This window comes from Bos taurus, chromosome 13, assembly GCF_002263795.3.
Source record: "Bos taurus isolate L1 Dominette 01449 registration number 42190680 breed Hereford chromosome 13, ARS-UCD2.0, whole genome shotgun sequence".
Classification (NCBI taxonomy): domain Eukaryota; kingdom Metazoa; phylum Chordata; class Mammalia; order Artiodactyla; family Bovidae; genus Bos; species Bos taurus.
In genome coordinates, this window is record NC_037340.1 from 18,027,402 (window position 1) to 18,045,036 (window position 17,635).

Consider the following 17,635-nt stretch of genomic DNA (forward strand, 5'->3'; position numbering starts at 1 on the left):
CTGTTCAGGATGCAATCTTTTATTATACAGTAAAATGTTAATGCTGTTGCTCTTATTTAATAAAACTCGTTAAAAAGAAATGAAGACACAGTAAGTTACTAATTTTGTAAGTAACATTATTTTTTAAGTGAAAAAGTGACTTCTTGTATGATTTAAAAGCTAATATTTAAAAATATTTTTACATCCGTAGTTTGAGAAGTGATTTCACCTGTTCCTACTCATGAATGTTTTCATGACAGTAAGTGTATTTTTTATGTTAATTTGATGTAGTAAATCCTTGTTCACGTTTTAAATTTCTGAAAGAAGCAATCATTATACTTTTGAGAATAAATTAATGAGATACTATCAGTTATAAGTAGGAAAAAAAAGACCATTAATCAAGAAGCTTAAAAAAATGAACCAAAGAAAGTTAGAATCAAGGATAAAATGTAGGGAAGAGTGACTGCAACCCCAGAATTCATTCTAAAAACCAGAATAAGCTTGCAAAAATTGCCAAGAAAAGGGAAGGTTGATAGAGAAACTATGGGGCAGATACCGGAGCACAGAAAATAGAGAAAGGAAGTGCACACACACACACAAATGCTCATTAACTAGTTGCTTTTTAAACACTATAATTAGGAAGTATAACATTGCAATTAGAGGAGCCAACTCATTTTTTCTCAGGAATATATCAGGCTACTTAAAGAAATTAGAAATAGTTCTCTATCAAAATGTGTATCTATGAATGTGTGATGTAACAGGCTTTGAGTAAAATAGAGAGGGAAAGAAGAGCAAGGAATAGTTTTAGGAAGAAACTCCTTTAATCACTTTTAGCCAAGCAAACCCTGTGACTGGGCTCACTCGAGCACAGTGAAGATCAAAACTCAGAAAGGCTCTCAGTAAAGGCAGATCCAAGACACTCTGAGGGGTCCCCATCTTACTCTGGAGGTTATACCAACAATACTCAACTATGAAAATCCCAAACTGACCAAACAGGATAGTCATTCCTCTATGGAGCAGAAGTGAGTGGACAGAGACAAGCAGACGTTCAACAAACCCTCCCCCTTCACAGGTGGAAAAAAGTCCTCGTATCTACAGAAATGTGGCTACCATCCCTCTGGTTTTTAGTCAGCACCCCTTTTCTCTAAGCCTGTTGTCTCATCTTTTGTCTCTTCCTTCATAGAGTCTGAACTTCCTTGAATTTCATATAGAATATAAAGTAGATGCTAACTAGTATTGATTTATTTTTCTAAAATAAACATAAAAAATAGATTAGTCTTCATTTATTTTGTAGAAAACTTTGGGATCCCTGTCTTTCTTATTTAGGAATATTGGATGATTCTTATTTTAGTGCTTTATGCAGAAAGTCATGAGCTGATTAGCCTTTACATAAAGGTAACTGCCAGGGAAATTGTTCAGTGAGGGTGGTGGTTGCAGAGGGTTTGCTTGGGGAAAATTCCTCCATTGGCATTCCTAAGTATTGGGATACCATGAGCATGAGAACTGCCATAACAGAATGTGTGTGTGATCCATGTATTCAGTTAACTGAACTCAGAAGGGTATAACCAGGAAAAAAGCTTTATTTTTTTCCCCAACTACAGTTAGAGCAGGACTATATAACATTGTCAATTTCCAGTCGTTAGAAAGATAGCTCTCTTGTCATATTAGAATCAAATTCAGTAACACTGTGTTTTTTTTTCCCCTAATTTGAAAGTTAAGAGGGAGAATTTACCTGAGTCAGGAGATCCATCTCTCCCAGCAAATTGCTGAACATTTGGTCTATATCTTCATTTGACTCACCCATCTGAAAAAGGAAGAAATCCAGAAATAAACAGTCTAATAAAAGCCTGGTCCTTGGGGATAATTGTCCCATCTCTTTTTTTCCTCCAAAAGGCCCATCAATGGGCAAGTAAGTCAAGAAGAAAAGCTTGTGGAGAGGAAGGTTCACTTCAGCCTGCACGTCCATGCCTGACCTCTCTGCAATTTGCTTGGTCCAAGATTGAGCCGAACTCCAGGGACTGTCTCAGAGTATCAATGGGACTGTTTTCCCAGACAGAACTAGTCTCCTTGGGGCCAACTGGACAAGTGGGTGACATTCAGGAATTCACAACCAGGTAGGACACCCTGATTGGAAAAAGAGAATGCCTCAGGTCGTGGGCGATGGCACCAGAGCCACAAAGAACTTCATTTCCACTTGAAAACGAACACAAAAATGATGTCAGGTGTGAGAGAGCAAATTTACCAAAAAATTCCTTGCTTTACAAGTTTTTATCTGAAACAGCAGTTTTCAGCACATTTATTTGGAAATATTAGGGTGCCACACAGTTAGAACTAAAACGGCCACATGATCAAGTGATAAGAGATGGAAATAAAACGTATTTTACATTATAACCTTTCTCTACCTAAACCAAGCGAAGGAAGTGGCCACGGGAGAAAAAGTGCTTCCGTAAAGTGTGAGGAGGGACGCCCTGGGAGGTATAACTAATTGCTTTGGTCCTGACATTGTTGGTGAGGCTGGATTAGGACATTAGGAGGCACGGTCACAAGGCTTAATTAGTAATGTGTTGTTTGGCAATAAAGACTCAACTGCTTCATCTGTAAGATAAGGACTTTGTTGCAGATAATTTCTAAGGGTCACAAATGCTCTAAAACACTACAGTTCAAGCTAAGAAGTCTGGTGAATAGATGAGATCAGCATGGATTACTTAAACCAAACAATATGTATGTGTGTGTATGCATGTGTTTGTATCCATTATTTTATATGAAACTTAAATACATACAAAAGTTGAGAAAATAATGTAATTATCTTCATGTACCCATTGTCCAGCTTTAACAATGACCAACTCATGACTGATCTTTTTTACGTAAATATCATATATGTAACATTAAAGGTTTTTTTTCCTCACATAACCATAATAATATTATCTCTGCACACACACTTGTGTGTATTTGTATTTAAAATGAATTACTTGAATTGCCAAGATACAGAAGCAACCTAAGTGTCTATCAATAGATGAATGGATAAAGAAGATGTGGTAAACGTACACAGTGGAATATTACTCAGCCATAACAAGGAGTGAAATCTTGCCATTTGCAGCAACACAGATGACTTGGTGGGCATTATGCTAAGTGAAATAAGTCAGGCAGAGAAAGACAAATACTGTATGATATCACTTATCTGTAGAATCTAAAAAAAGACAATAAATTAGTGGATAAAACAAAAAAAGAAGCAGATTCACAGGTGTTGAGAACAAATTAGTGGTTACCAGTGGGGAGAGAGAGGAGGGGAGGGGCAACATAGGGGTGCAGGGTAAGAGGTGCAAACAATCTGGTATGAAGTAAACTGCAAGGATGTATTGCACGACACGAGAATATAGCCACTGTTTTATAATAGCTATAGATGAGGTATAACCTTTAAAAATCGTGAATCACTATACTATATACCTGTAACTTACATAATACCAACAGCAACTATACGTCAATAAAAAATGTTTGGCTAAAATAGGCAAAGTCAAGGTGAGTTTATCTTTCCATGACTAAATTATCATGAAAACTTATAGTTCTCCCTTTACTATAACCTCAAACTAATACTTAAGCAATAATACCTTTTCATATTTAATAGCTTTAGTTAATCAGGATTTAACTAAACCCTCTGTCTCTTTATATGTAGCTAAAAGACCTCTGTCATACCGACTCTGCTTATTTAAAACTGACCTAAATGATTAAAAAAATCAGTTCTTGAAAGTACAGAGATGTAATGATGACAATGATGAAGACATATCTAGCACTTAACCTTGTTCTAGGAACTGATCTGTAAGCCAGGTTGATATTAACAGTAAATAGCTAGAACGGCACTGACACTGAGAAATCAGAACGAATGAGTGCTGTAAAAACCATCTGGAGTCCATCAGTGCATATCTGCCAGACATCCACCCTGTGGACTTCCCTGGTGGCCCAGTGGCTAAGACGTGGCATCGATGGGTCAGAATATCCATTGAGCCCAAACACCTTAGATTTTCAGACTGTATACACCACTGATACAGAATGGGTTGAGGCATACACACACCACTATATATAGAATAGATAACCAACAAGAACCTACTGTGGAGCACAGAAACTCTACTCATATTCTGTAATCGCCTATATGGGAAAAGAATCTGAAAAAGAATGAATATATGTATAACTGAATCACTTTCTTGTACACCTGAAACTAACACAACATTGTAAATCAACTATACTCCAATACACAATAAAAATTAAATTAAAAATTTAAAAAACCAAAACAGGTTGAGGACATGCCAGAGTGAATCATACACCTAATGTGGAAATAACTTGAAACAGCAGCACATACTTGTGACTTCTGCTGACTCCCCCGATGTTCATCAAAGTAGAAAAATCCTCCCCCTGCCCTCTCATTCCTTTTCCCTAGAGTCTGTTGACACTGAATTACTTAAAGGCGTTAACATCAAAATTATTCTGTAAATCTTGTTTTAAGCAAAGTAGGTTGCTGAAATTGACTAATGTCCCTACTTGGAGAAGGAAATGGCAACCCACTCCAGTACTCTTGCCTGGAGAATCCCAGGGAAGGCGGAGCCTGGTGGGCTGCCGTCTATGGGGTCGCACAGAGTTGGACACAACTGAAGCGACTTAGCAGCAGCAGCAGCAGCAGGTTGCTGAAGGGATCACAGTTTAAAAGCGTTGTTTGGAGAAGGAACTGGCAGCCCACTCCAGTGTTCTTGCCTGGAGAATCCCAGGGACGGAGGAGCCTGTTGGGCTGCCGTCTTTGGGGTCGCACAGAGTCGGACACGACTGAAGTGACTTAGCAGCAGCAGCAGGAGATAAAGGCATCTTCTGAAAAACAGGTGACTTGGGGAAGAGGGGCACTTATCGGAAAACAAATAACATTTCAGAAAGATAAATGGTACTTCAGGAGGATATATGGGAGATAGGGGAGTTTTGTGAAAATGTCTGTCTGGTGCTTGGAACTTTCCTTAATTGTAAGACTTTTTCCAAAACTCAAACAACAATGATAGGTTGATAGGTAAAGAAAATGTGAAAAGTCTTTGTCAAATCTTATTTATCTATGAGGAACTTTTCTCTAATTTTAAGACTCTTTCCAAGAGTAAAAAAGTCAATTAAAATGGACTTAAATGCATTCCTTTTTAGAGCTGAATAATACACAACTTCTTTATCCATTCATCTGTTGATGGACATTTAGGTTGCTTCCATGCCCTAACTATTATAAATGCTAGGAAATACACAGAATGAAAAGAATGAAAGAAATCCATAGACATTTTTTTAAAGCTATGAACATAACTGCAATGAACACTGCGGTACACGGTTTGTTTTTTTTTTTTTTGAATTTGCTGTATGATGCAGAGAACCCAAAGCTGGTGATTTGTGACAAACTAGAGGGCTGGAATCGGGAGGGAGGTGGGAGGGTGGTTCAGGAAGGAGGGTTCATATGTATCTATGGCTGATTCAGGTTGATGTATGGCAGAAACCATCACAATATTGTAAAGTGATTATCCTCTGATTAAAAATAAAAATTAGGACAAGTTAACTCATTTAAAAAAATAAAATAAAATAAAAGCGTTGTTATTCTTGGTGAAAATCCTGAAACATTTAGTTAAGAGCTATTAATAACGTAAATGTGTATTAATGTGTAAATTCAAACCAGATTACATATTTATCTTCCCTACAAGAAAACCTTGCTTTTGGAATGAACAGAATCAGAGTTCCATGGATATATACAGTGTCCATACACACACACACACACACACACACGGACAAGAAAATAGGGCTGTGTCTATTTATATGTGCATTATTTCCTGAAGGTCAAAATCAAGAGTAAACAGACAGAAAGAGAGAAAAGAAACACCCAGCCCTGAGCACTCAAAGTGTTGTATGGGTTAACAGCCAAAAGAGAAAGGGTGGAGGAGCCTCAGTGAAGCAATGGATTGTGAAACAAGCAACGTGCACATAGCGACTGGGTGGAACTAACATCTTTTTGTGAGTATGTCATCTCTGAACTCCTTTTGTGTGAGTATGTCATCTCTGAACTCCTTTTGTGTATTGGGGAGGAACAACACATTGTTGATTAAAAACATTTGGAATCATTCTTTATCAGATAGATTTTGCTGGTTTGTTTTTTTTTTGGAGGGCGCAGAGAGTTGGATAGGAGTGGGATGGGGTGGTTGAGGCTGTACATTCAGGCCGAAATTCTGCCTTAGAGTCCCTGAATGACGGTGGGATTTTCCCTAATGCTCTGTCTTTCCCTAAGGCTCAAACTTCTGAGCCTGTTTTTATCTACAGATAGTTTTTCTTCTCCACATATATACATTTCCTATAAAAGCTTTAAATATGCGTATTTAAAAAAATCTGCCTGTAAGCGAAAACATGGTGACTCTAAGGAGGTGTTAATGCAACTTGTGATGACTGTTTCACAGTGTATACATATACCATATCATTATGGCGGATGCCTTAGTGTCAGATGTCAGTCAGATCCCCAGAGTGCAGGAAGAAGTGTATCCCGACAGCATTCTAATATATACTTATGTTGCATGTTATATAATATACTTATATACAACTTATATAACATATATTATGAAAATATATATCTATATATTGCTTAATAGGACATCTGTTTATATCTATGGCAAAGTCAACCTTGTCTATTTAACTCAATTTGGACACGGGTTTCATTGCCACTTGGATGAGCAATTCCAGCCATGATTTTGGACCTGAGTGATTCACCTAAAGCAGCCCATTCAATATTCCACAAGCTTTTCCATCATTCTTCCCCCTCTGGTGCGTTCTCCTCCTATATGCCCTAGCTTGACTATTGGTCATTATCCATCTATTAGTCTAATTTAGAAACCCTGGCACAGTCCCCAGACTCTTCCCATTTTTCCACCCCCATCAGTCAAAAAAAAAAAAAATCCCGTCGGTGGTTCCTGCAGAGAGCTTTCCTTTCCTTCATCCTCAGTGTTGAGACTCTCATCAGCTCATCAAGCCTCCAGAATTCCTCATCAAGTCCCATCACTATCATTTCAAATTTGAAGTGGGGATCTGAATGTTTCAATCTCCTGTTCTGTGGCTGATCACGATGAAGCAGGGAGAGTTCAAGTCTCGCCACATCTTTAAGTCCTTCGTAATTTGCCCCAACCTACTCTTCAGGGTTCAACTCTTGACACTGTCTGAACAGGATTTTAAACATTCTGTTTTGGTACACACTATTCCCTTCAAGTAGCATCCTCCTCTGTCCACTCATCCTTCATATAACCCTACTGATCATTTGGAATCCAACTTTCATGGATGTCAGCATACCTCGTGGAGAGACTTGCTGTCCATTGCACTTGGCAACCCTATCAGTAAATCCAGATGCCAACAACAACAACCTGGATAAGGTTTTTAAACCTCCCTGGGTTAGTTTCCTCATCTGTAAAATGAAGAGATTAACATGTAATTCGTAGGATTTCTGTGACATTCATATTGGTGTGCAACCATGACCACCATTCATTTCCAGAACCTTTTCCTCTTCCTCAACTGAAATTTCATACCCATTAAATAGTAACTCCCCATCCCTCCCACCCCCAGCCCCGAATCCTAGGATCCATCACCCTACTTTCTCTGTTTATGCATCTGGCTACTCTAGACATCTCATGTAAGTGGACAGAAATATTTGTCCTCAAGATTCACCCTGGTTGTAGCACTATTGTGTACCGCGTACTATCGTGTATCATGCACTATTGTGCAAGTGAAGTGGTGTCTGAGTCTATAGCTAGATTGCCAGAATTAAACTATAACTATTAACAGAATTCATGAGAAAGAAAGTTGGAAAATCTGAGGTTCTTTCAGTATCAATTTGCTTTGATATTTTTATTATTTTTAAATTAAAAAAACCCCAACTGGCTGTGTTTATTTTTTCCAGGGAAAAAAAATCAGCCCACACATTGTTGCTGTTTAGCCATTCAGTCTGTCTGACTCTTTTGTGACTCCATGGACTGTAGCCTGCCTGGATCCTCTGTCCATGGGATTTCCCAGGCAAGAATACTGGAGCGGGTTGCCATGTCTTCTCCAGGGGATCTTCCTAACCCAGGGATCGAACCATTTGGTCCATGGATTATTTATCACTGAGCCACCAGGGAAGCCCCAGCCCACATATGACAACTACAGATACAAAAGAGGAGATAATTTTTAAAAAATCTGTTGGTGATAGGAATCACACTTGGTATGGAATATGTAGTGCAGAATCCAGGTCCTCAAATGCTGGTGGAGATCGTGAGGTAGCCAGTGTATGTACAACTGGAAAATAACAGACAATATTGCATTTTACCCAATTCCTGCTGTGTAGTTTTTTTTCAAAATGCAATGAAAGCCCTCCTCAAGAGGAAGTGGTTCATGGAACAACGCAGCCCGTGGTTAAAGGTTCTCGCAATGTGTGGGGGAGGAGGGAGGTAAAACTTCTGTGTAGCATAAAACAGGAAGCAGAAACATCTCTAAAATTACACACAGGATCAAATAATACTCAACAAAGAACCATAAGAAATGTCTTGGGTCAACTTAACTGGCTTTGCACAGTATACTTGAGGTCAGTGAAAAAAATGTTTTTATTGGAGTATAATTGCTTTAAAATGTTGTTTTTCTGCTGTACAACATCATGAGTCAGCTACATGTATACATATACCCCTTCCTCTGGAGTCTCCCTCCCAACCCCCACTTCCCACCCCTCTAGGTCATCACAGAGCACCGAATTGAGCTCTCTGTGGTATACAGCGGCGTCCCACTGGCTAGCTATTTCACACATGGCTCTGTGTGTGTGTGTGTGTATCAATGCTTCTCTCACAGTTCGTCCCACTTTTCCCTTCCCCTTCCCTGTGTCCACATTTCAGTTCTCTATATCTGCATTTCCATCCTTGTCCTGTAAATAGGTTCACGTGTACCATTTTTCTAGATTCCATATCTGCCTTAACATACAATATTTGTTGTTCTTTCTGACTTACTTTACTCTGTATGATAGACTCTAGGTTCATCCACATCACTACAAATGATCCAATCCCATTCCTTTTTATGTCTGAGTAATAGTCCATTATATATATGTACCACATCTTCTTTATCCATTCGTGGGTGGAAGTCAGTGAAAATTTTGAGAACTAGGCTAACAAATTGTTATGAAGTTAACAGGATAATCACTATGGTCATATGAACAATGCAGACCAATACAACAATCAATCACAAAGGAAATTCATGGGGGTGTCGTTAAGTGTGTGTATGTATGACCATGCAAAAGGAACAGCCAAGACAACAGGATTCTTTGGTAGGCAGTATTGTGATGGCAGAAGTTTGATGGAAAAAACATTTGTAAATGGAAGAGTGATCATGAAATGACATATTTTATTTAATAATTAAAAAAACACCAAAGGGGTATTTGAAAAAGTCTTAGAATTTGTTGACAGTGTAGACATACACATGTACATAACATGAAATGGATTACTGTATTTTTTAAAAGATATGTTTTTTTAAATATTTGTATGTATTTATTTGGCTGCACTGGGTCTCACTGGTGGCATGCAAACTCTTAGTTGGGGCACGTGGGCTCCAGCTCCTGACCAGGGATTGAACGCAGGCCCCCTGTGTTGGGAGTGTGGTGTCTCAGTCACTGCACCACCAGGGAAGCACCAAAAGTATGATTTTTAAATGGACTTCTTTCCAAATTGTTTTAGTTTTGAGTGAATGCAGGGTGGAGTGGGCAGAGTAATAATGTACTCTGCTAAGTCAAGCTCTTCTTTACCATGAACTTTTGTTTCTACCCTGTCACCAAACTGTGTCAAGATCACCAACAACCATCACATTTCTAAGTCCAATAGTTAATTCTCAGCCTCTTAAGCAGCATTTAACACCATTCACCGATCACCTTGTTTTGGAAATACTTTTTTCACTTGGCTTCCATGAAAGCTTTCCTTCCTGCTTTTCCTCCTAACAGAGACCAACTGAACTTGAAGTTAGTAAAAGTTAAGTTTCAGGGATTCCAGGGACTTCTGGTGGTCCAGTGGCTTAGAATCCACCTTGCAATAGAGGCGACTCGGATTCAATCCCTGGTCTGGGAACTAGGATCCCTCATGCTGCAGAGCAACCAAGCCCATGAGCCATAGCTGGGCCTGTGTGCCACAGTGAAGGTCCCACGTGCCGCAACTGAGACTGACGCAGCCAAATAAGTAAACTTTTTTTTTTAAGTTTCAGGGATCCTCACTTACAGGCTCTTTCTAAGACTGTACTTCTCTTCTGGCCCCCAAGCCACAGCATGGAACACTGCTTTCTTGCTGAGAGAGTGGTAGTGGTCTCAGGGCTTGGAGTGGGGCTAGTGGGCTGCCAGCATCACTTCCACTTCACCTGGACTCCAGCAAGAGCTGGACCTAAGGTAAATCTCACAGACTGTGGATGCCATCCTCTATTCCAAGGAGAATCTCTGAAGCAAACACTGTTCTGCTCTGTTACTTGCCTGCAGTCACCTTGACCCAGGCTCCATGGCCACCTGACCTCACCAGCAGGACCAGCTTAGCAGCTGGGAGGGGCAGGAGCTGTGTGGTCCCAGTTAAACTGGACCAGCTGCTTCTTGAGCCACTGGGAGCCATGGGTACCACGTTATATCTAGCAAAAGCAAGTGACTCAGTTCTCTGAGATCTTGCTGCTGGGCAAGAAGCACCTCCAGTGGAAGAAACCACAGAGCAAGTTACAGATGAGGCCTGACAATGGAGAGTTAAGCGACTGAAGCAAAACTTTTTCTAAATTACCAGTAACACAATTAATGTTGAGTAACCAAGCTGGAGGAAAGACTAAATTAGCTATTTCCACTACAGAAGATTGTATTTCAAATCCATCCCCATATGGAGAGCTGATCAGAGAATATGCAGTCTAAAATGCAGGAAGACATACGTCAGGCAGTTAGTAATAATAAAAACGTGCTTTGGGGATACTATGATATTTGTGGCATGTATGTTCTTTTAATGGAGAAGGAAATGGCAACCCACTCCAGTATTCTTGCCTGGAGAATCCCATGAACAAAGGAGCCTGGTGGGCTACAGTCCACAGGGTCGAAAAGAGTCGGACACGACTGAACGACTTAACACACACACACACGTTATTTTAAAACTGAAATACAGTTGATTTACTGTAATATTTCAGGTGTACAGCAGTAATTCAGCTTATACATATATATGTATAGTATATATACATCATATTACATATAATGCACATATATATGTATTATTTTTCAGGTTATTTTCCATTATAGGTTAAGGTATTTAATATTGTTCCCTGTGCTATATGGTAGGTCCTTGCTGTTTGTCTATTTTATATATAGTAGTGTGTATCTGTTAATCCCAAATTTCTGATTCATCCTCCCCTTCCCTTTCCCCTTTGGTAACCATGGTTTCTTTATTTTTTTAAATTTTGATATATTTAATTAAAATTTTTTACAGTTGGAGTATAAGTGCTTTAAAATGAAATGAATCAGCCATATGTATACATATATATACAGCCCCTCCTACTCCGCCCCAGCGCCATCCCACCCATCTAGGTCACTACAGGGCACAGAGCTGAGCTTCCTGTGCTTTATAGCAGGCTCCCACTAGCTATCTATTTTACCCATCATGATCAGTCACTCAGTCGTGTCTGACTCTGCAACCCCATTAACTCTAACCCGCCAGGCTTCACTGTCCATGGAATTCTCCAGGCAAGAATACTGAAGTGGGTTGCCATTTCCTCCTTCAGATGATCTTCCCGACCCAGGGATTGAACCTGAGTCTCCTGCATCTCCTGCTTGGCAGGATTCTTTACCGCCAAGCCACCTGGGAAGCCCCTGTTTTACACATAGCAGCATATAAATGTCAACCCTGATTTCCCAATTCCTCCCACCCTCCCCTTTCTGCCCTGTGACCACATGTCCCTTCCCTACATCTGTGTCTGTATTCCTGCCCTGCAAATAGGTTCATCTGTACCATTTTTCTCGGAGAAGGCAATGGCACCCCACTCCAGTACTCTTGCCTGGAAAATCCCATGGATGGAGGAGCCAGGTAGGCTGCAGTCCATGGGGTCTCGAAGAGTTGGACACAACTGAGCAGCTTCACTTTCACTTTCCTGCATTGGAGAAGGAAACGGCAACCCACTCCAGTGTTCTTGCCTGGAGAATCCCAGGGACAGGGGAGCCTGATAGGCTGCCATCGATGGGGTCGCACAGAGTCGGACACGACTGAAGCAACTTAGCAGCATCAGCAGCAGTACCATTTTTCTAGATTCCACCATAGGTTTGTTTCCTATGTCTGTGAGTCTATTTCTGTTTTGTAAGTAAGTTCATTTGTATCATTTTTTTTTTTTTAGATTTGTGGTAAGTACTTTAAAAAATTAGCCATTTGTTGTGATTCCTTTCTCACTCTAAATATTTACTATTTTAAATTTTATTCATCATTTTGTACTCTTTTTTTTTTTTTGAAGGGAATGTCCTCAAAATGTGTAAGATTCAGGAACCTCACTGGCTTCTCCTTTCAGCCTCTCCCATCAGCCCCTCATTTCCCAGATCTCCTGGTCTTCCCTCTGGCCTCTCTACACTCACTCCGGGCTGATCTCACACCATCTTGTGGCTTAAAACTCTGCATACAAGCTGCCGAAAACCAGTGTGCATCTCCAGCCCAAACTTCTCTCTTATTTCACATATTCAACTACTACTTGGCCCTGCCCCATCCCTCGAGTCTCTGATTTTATCTTCTTTATTTCTTCTGCTCCTGGGAGCCCCCCAGCTGCTTTAAGGACCCTGCCTGCATCTGCACATGTTTTTCTCTTTATCTGAACACCTGTTTCCTGCTGACCTAAATGGCTTACTCCCCACAGCCTTTAGGTGGTTGCTTAAATGTTCCCTCAGTGTTCCCCGACCTCTTTCAAAATCAACTCTTTACCACAAGCCCACTTCTCCCTGTTTACATTCTCTTTCCACTTATCAACTAGGATGTAAGCTCCATGAGGGCAGGGATTTGACTGTTTTTGTTTCTTGATGGGTTCCCAGGAAGCTGAGCAATGCAGAAACACGATAGACACTGAGTGAATACTTGTCACATGAATGAATGAAAAAAAAAGTAAAATGCAATACATTCATTTAAGTTTCACGAGGGCAAGGATTACTTCTGCGTTCCTAACGCCAAACATAGTGCCTGTCTTGGTCACAGAAGACCTACAAAAGTCTTCCCTGAATGGATGAATGGCTTCAAGCGGAAGCAGTGGAGGCGAAACGATGAGAGGGGGAGACAGATAAGAAAAGGGAAATGGGGACTTACATGATGGTCCAGTTATTAAGACTCTGTGCGTCCGCTGCGGGGAGTGAGGTTCAATCCCTGGTCAAGGAACTAACCTCCCAAATGCCACACAGTGTGGCCAAAAACATTTTAATAAAGAAAAGAGAAGGAAAACGTTTCTACAGCCACCGTAGTGGGTGGTAAGAGTGAACAGGAGGGAATTCCCTGGGGGTCCAGCGGTTAGGACTCTGAACTTTCACTGCCAATGGACCAGGTCTGGGGAACTAAGATCCCATAAGCCTTGAGGTACAGTCAAGAAAAGAGAGAAAAAAAGAGAAGGAAAGGAAAGAAAAAAGATGATGCTTTGCTAAGTCAAGCTCCAGGTAGGTGAGAGGTGAGATGCATGAATAAGACCCCAAAACGTTCAACAGAATTTGGAAATAGTAAGTGACACAAGAGTATTCTTTAATGCTTTCAAAGGGGATACCTTTAAATGGAAAAATCTGGTGGACACACTTTCAACCAAATAATCAAAGACTTAGGATCACCACTGATGGGACAACCTGACATCACTGCCCCTGTGGTAATGCCCCCCAGACGTGGCATCACCTCTACACTAACACACCAGAGTATTTCACTGGAGTCTAGTCTGGAGGGGTCAATCCAACAAATCTCCATTGAGGGACTTTCTGCAGAACAAACAAAATGACTTGTCTAGACTCTTCGGGGGAAAAAAAAAGATGTTATTGGGATAATTTGGAAAATGTGAATATGAACTGTATCAGAAATGTGAATATGAACTGTATCAGAAAATTATTAAGTCAATGAAATTTCCTGGGTGTGATAACTGTGGTTTGTGTTTGAGAAGGTCTTTGCTCTTAAGAGATAAATGGTGAAAAACATAAAGCACACACCGTAAAATGTAAACAATGAGTGAATCTGGGTGATGGGAATACGGCTGTCTGTTGCACTTATTCTTACTTTTTTGTTGTTGTTGAAGTATTGAAACTTTTCAAGAGAAAAAGCTGAGGAGAAGGGAAAGAACCAAAATCTTCTAAGTCCGGTGGATCTGAATTTAAAAAAGCAAAGCAGGGACTTCCCTGGTGGTACAGAGGAGAAGAATCCGCCTGCCAAGTCAGGGGATGCAGGTTTGATTCCTGGTCTGGGAAGGTTCGGAGCAACTAAAGCCCATGTGCCACAGCTACTGAGCCCAAGTACTGCAGCTACTGAAGCCCGTGTGCCTAGAGCCTGTGCTGCACAAGAGAAACCAGTGCAATGAGAAGCCATGCACTGCAATGACGAGTGGCCCCAGCTCACTGCAACTAGAGAAAGCCTGTGCGCAGCAACAAAGACCCAGAGCAATAAAAAAAACAAACAAAATAAATAAATAAAATGGTACCCCTTTAAAAAAAAAAAAAGCCAAGCAAAAAAAGAAAAGAAAGAAAGAGGAACAGGGAGAGAATGAAATGTGAGATGCTGGCAAAGACAATACAAAAGAAAAAAAATATCTATCCTGAGCAGAGCTGATTTGTTATCTCATCTAATTATCATAAAACCCTGCAGGGGTGGATAACCCTACTACTCCCATCTTCATAGATGAAGAGCTGTTTGAGTGACAGGCCCAAGATCACACAGGACAGGACTCAAACTCAAGTCCTGTCTCTTCCATCGTGCTGCTTGCTCCTGCCTTATGCAGAAAACAAGCCACATAGTCAAAAAGTCACAGCATGGGAGTCGTAGTGAAAGAAAAACGTAGGTGCAAAGTACACCTGGACACTCGCAGCACGTCTGCCTAGAGATGACACATGGTCACAGGCACCAGGAAAATGTAAGAGGAGAAAAAGGCACACGCAGTATAGGAAACCAAACTGAAATAGGATTTCACGCAGTAACATCTCAGCTCAAAGGGAGGCTCTTTCACATCAGAGCTTCTAAAGACTCCAGAATGGGGTTTTGTCTTCATAGACATGACTGTGGGTGCTATCATAGCATCTCCCTGCTCAGCTATGCTAAGCTAGGGTCCCTGTCAGGCCATGGTCCTGACATCCACCCCTTAGGATAGATAGAAAGGGAGGGGCCGCCTGGGTCTTAACACTGTGCGCAACAAACAGGTGGAAACAAATTATCTGGCAATCACAAGATTTTGATGCATGATTTTAAAACAGTAATATTCCCTTCTTCCAACTCCTAGTTGAAAGCGGAAAAGGATGAAGGGAAAGAGGTCAAAACACTTTGGCTTCAATTTCTCATTTTTGCTGTGGCAGTGAAGACCAATGTGTTCTAGTGCAAGGAGGATTTCCCTGAGCGATTGCTGAAATTCTTAAATATCCAAGCATGAGAATATTAGTGTCAGATGGCTTTTTAATTTGCAGGAGGGCAGCGGGGATATTTCCTAAAGATTCCTAAGAATGAAGAGTCATGACCTAGGCCATAAGTGGAGTAAAAAGGACCAATGTCCCCTGAGATGCATGGAATAGTGCCCAGCAGAGCACATGTTCCAGGCTTTGCTTAGAAAGCAGGAAACAGCTCCTCAGGGCTGAATCTGCCACAACAACACTCTAAGACTGTTGGCCAGCTTTGTGAGTCATTTCTTATAGCAAAATAGACCCACAGGTTGCTATACACCATAAAAAAAAAATCACTGAAACCAAAAGAAAAACTAAAGGCAACTTATTTCCTCAACTCAAAAACATATTTTGACATTCAAATACTTCTGAAGCCATGATTCATATCGTCGAATATGAAATCTGGCTACCACCAGTAGGAATCAGCTATGACACAGTATTCCTTAACCACACACGTGTCAACTGAGTGGAACAGAAAAGGTGTCTTTTTATCTTATCGTCATTTTATTTGTTATCTGCATTGGTAGTAGAAGACACACTTGATTTAAAAAGCTATCAGGGATTCCCCTGGTGGTCCAGTGCTTAAGAATCCACACTTCCATTTTGGGTTTATTTTTGTGTATGGTGTTAGGAAGTGTTCTGGTTTCATTCTTTCACATGTAGCTGTCCAGTTTTCCCAGCACGACTTATTGAAAAGGCTGTTTTTTCTCCGCTGTATATTCTTGTCTCCTTTGTCAAAGATAAGATGCCCATATGTGTGTGGGTTTATCTCTGGGCTTTCTATCTTGTTCCACCGGTCTTTATTTCTGTTTTTGTGTCAGTATCATTCTGTCTTGATGACTGTAGCAACTTGAGTCTGTTCTAGTGAGGTGGATGAAGCTAGAACCTGTTATACAGAGTGAAGTTAAGTCAGAAAGAGGAAAACCAACATCGTATATTAATGCATATATATGGAATCTAGAAAAATAGTATTAATGAACCTATTTGCAGGGAAGGAATGCAGATGCAGATACAGAAAACAGACTTGTGGATACAGTGGGGGAAGGAAAAAGGGCGACAGAGAAAGCAGCATCGACATACGTACCCCACCACCTGTGAAATCGACAGCTGGTGAGAAGCTGCTATACAACATAGGGAGCTCAGCTTGGCGCGCTGTGATGGCCTAGAAGGGTGGGATGCGGGAGGGAAGGAAAGCTGATCTGCACTGTCGTAGGGCAGAAACCAACACAACATTGTAAAGCAATTTTCCTCCAAATAAAAAATAAATTAAAAAAAAAAAAGAATCCATGTTTCCATTGCACTGGGTTCAATCTCTGGTTGGGAAACTAAGATCCTGCATGCTGCACAACCAAAAAATAAATAAATAAAATTAAAATTAAAAATATATAAAAAGCTTAAAAAAAAATTCAGTGATGCAGCACTGAAATGTAAAGTTAAGGTCTGGCGAAGACTGACATTCATAGACCAGGACATACAATTCATGGCAGCAGGAATTACTAGAGTGCTCAGACTGTAATTTTCAAATTCAAAAGAGATGGATTTCACAGATTTATGTATCATGAAGAATTATCATTTAGGTACCAAAGGCCTACCTACTAAACACTTGTAATTGGAATCCAAAAGCTGTTTCGCTTCCAAAAATATTTAAGACAATAAAGAAAAATAAATCTTTGTATTTAAGCAAATAAATATTTTTAAAATTCATGTCTTTTTTCATTTCAGTCGCTCGGTTGTGTCTGACTCTTTGCGACCCCATTGACTGCAGCATGCCAGGCCTCCCTGTCCATCACCAACTCCCAGAGTTTACTCAAACTCATGTCTGTTAAGTCGGTGATGCCATCCAACTATCTCATCCTCTGTCGTCCCCTTCTCCGCCTGCCTTCAAACTTTCCCAGCATCAGGGTCTTTACACATGAGTTAGTTCTTCACATCAGGTGGCCAAAGTATTGTCAGTCCATCCAATGAATATTCAGGACTGATTTCCTTTAGGATGGACTGACTTTTTTGGATGAGCCTAAAAATTGCACT

General features: G+C 40.5%; 1 protein-coding gene across 4 annotated transcripts in view; it reads right to left on the minus strand.

The window, feature by feature from the left end:
- APBB1IP (amyloid beta precursor protein binding family B member 1 interacting protein) overlaps positions 1-17,635 on the minus strand; it is a 74,668-nt gene that overhangs the window by 35,645 nt on the left and 21,388 nt on the right. For all 4 annotated transcript variants that reach the window (NM_001034593.2, XM_059892684.1, XM_015473992.3 and 1 more), the window contains one exon: positions 1,712-1,783. In NM_001034593.2, the coding sequence (NP_001029765.1) occupies positions 1,712-1,783 (72 nt within the window). The remainder of the gene's footprint in view (positions 1-1,711; positions 1,784-17,635) is intronic.